The sequence below is a fragment of the Pongo abelii genome, chromosome X, assembly GCF_028885655.2.
Source record: "Pongo abelii isolate AG06213 chromosome X, NHGRI_mPonAbe1-v2.0_pri, whole genome shotgun sequence".
Taxonomy (NCBI): Eukaryota; Metazoa; Chordata; class Mammalia; order Primates; family Hominidae; genus Pongo; species Pongo abelii.
In genome coordinates, this window is record NC_072008.2 from 145,557,663 (window position 1) to 145,560,193 (window position 2,531).

The 2,531-nt window shown below is 36.8% G+C and overlaps 1 protein-coding gene across 1 annotated transcript; it reads left to right on the top strand.

Moving 5' to 3' along the window:
- The first annotated feature begins 828 nt into the window (after window positions 1-828).
- LOC112130755 (putative SNURF-like protein) lies at window positions 829-1,194 on the top strand. The gene has a single exon (XM_024240473.2). The coding sequence runs from the start codon at window positions 829-831 to the stop codon at window positions 1,192-1,194; it is 366 nt and encodes a 121-aa protein (XP_024096241.2).
- Window positions 1,195-2,531: the final 1,337 nt, after the last annotated feature.

Genomic DNA, 2,531 nt, shown 5'->3' on the forward strand with positions numbered 1-2,531 from the left:
CACAGCATTTAAATGAAAAAGAGAATATAACCACAGGTACAGAAGAGATGTTTTAAGTATAAGTGTAAAGCATAATGATATGTACAATTTCAATCAAAACATTAAAACCTATATTAAGTGGATAATTAAAGCTATATAAACTGTCAAAAATAGAACACCCCAATAGACAATAAGCAACAAAATAAATTGAAATTTAGTCAAAGACCTATATCCTTAATAGGTATAGGCACAAGGCCCAAATGGCTTTATGTGTGAGTTCTAATAATCTCCAAGGCATAAGTAGTGTCTAACTTGAACTGTTTGAAAGTATAAAAAGGTTGTGAAACTAACCATTTATTTTACCAGAAAAATATATCACAGGAAAGGAAAAGTGAAGCAAATTTCACAAATGAAAACAGATGCAAAAGTTCTAAATAAAATGTTAGGAAATCAATGCACCACTGTGTCAAAAAAATAACATATCATGACCAAGTAAGTTTCATTCTAGACATATAACATCGTAACACACTGGAAATTCTATCATTATAATTCTTCATATTATCAGATTAAAAGGAAAAGATTATCTCAAGAAGCATTTTAATTGGTAACATTTAGTATTCATTTATGATTATAAAAATCCTCATCTCATTTCAAGAGTAGAAAAAAGCATATTAATTTAATAAAGGGTATCTCACAAAACCATACTGTAGGATAACTGCTTCAGACCATTTTTGATTGACTTGTAGCAGACCAAACCTATTGCCAAGAAGAACTTAAAAAGTTGGATGGAGAGTGGAGTGGCTGTCAGAGATGCCTGATGTTTTGGCCTAAGGAGCAGTCAGTGAGGCAATGGAGCAAGGAAGGGATCACTTACACCTGAGATGGACTACAGAACAGCACATGCCAGAGGTGGAAGTTCAAGTCAAATACAGAACAGCTGCACTGAGCAACCAAGAGTGTCAATTGTACCTGAGGCATTCTCAGCAGCAGCAAGTGCCTGTGGTGGATTTCCAGGCCAAACTGAGACAGGTATTCATAACTGAGACACCAAGATGTGGTAAAAACCTGTACTGGAACAATGAGGAAGCTGAATCCAAGCTAAATCCAGGCTCCATCTACTGTTTGCTTCTGCTTATTCGGGGAGGAATGAGTGATAGCCTAATAAAAAGAGAAATTAGCAACTTTGAAATCCTAAGTCAGAATAAAAAGAATTGAGGCCTTCATCATGTTTTTATTTTTGCTGCTGTGGAAGCTGTATCTTTAGGTAAATACATAATATAAACATTTCTGGATACAGAGTTGGTGTTCAGAGAAAAATATTTCATTTTCTAGAAGAATATTTATGTTGCCAAACATAAGGACAAGGGAAACGGTCCATCAGAGGACTTCATTGCCTATGTGACCTATTTTTACCTCTCTTCTCCCAAGCAAAGGCAAAATATGGGAGGCCAAGATGGGCAGATCACCTGAGGTCAGGAGTTCGAGATCAGCCAGACCAACATGGAGAAACCCCGTCTCTACTAAAAATACAAAATATTAGCCAGGCATGGTGGTGCATGCCTGTAATTCCAGCTACTCGGAAGGCTGAGGCAGGAGAATTGCTTGAATGCGGGAGGTGGAGATTGCGGTGAGCCGAAATCGTGCCACTGTACTCCAGCCTGGGCAACAAGAGTGAAACTCTGTCTCAAAAAAAAAAAAAAGAAAAAAGAAAAATCCTAAGTGGAATTGGATAGGAATAGTAAATCAAGGAACTCTCACAGAAATCATAACAAAAAGTCAAGACATAGAAAATCTAAGATAATTTCTTTTTAAAATTTTCCTACTCGATTGACACCAAATGACCACAATATAAAACAAAATGGAATTTACCTCAGAAACTCAAATCCCATCTGAGTGTACTTCAATACTTGGTTGTGTTCCTAGGTCAGTGACAAAATAAAGATCATCAGGAATAACTCTGGACTTCATGCTCTTCTGTGCAAATATTTCTCTTACACCCTGTTGCCTTCCCCATTGATGATTCCTCCCTTTTCCCCTTTTATATCTTCTGCCTCACTTTCCATGTTGACTCTTCCTACTCATAAATATCAAAATGCTTAAATCATTCCTAATTTTAAAAACTCATCCCATAACCCCCAAATACCATTGCATTTTTTTCCTTCACAACTAATCTTCCTGAAAGAATTATCCACATACAGAATCCTTTATCTTCCACTACGGAATTCACAGCAATCTGTCTTCTGACTCGCCACTTAGAGGTAACTGCTCTCACCAAAGCCATCAATGTCCTTCTAGTTTCTAAGTTCAAGAGATAATTTTCAGTCACTCATACTTGACCTGGTTGCATCATTTGTCACTGTTGACCAACTTCTCCTTTCTAGACTTGGTTTCTGATATACCCCTCTCTATTTGTATGTTTCCTTTCTCTCCCTCTCTGGCTCTTTCTCAGCTCTTTTTCTAGTTTCTCATCTTTTAAAGGATCCTAAATATTAACGTTTCCCAGGTTTCTATCTTCAGCACTCCCTTCTTCTCAATCTACCAATATTTTTCAG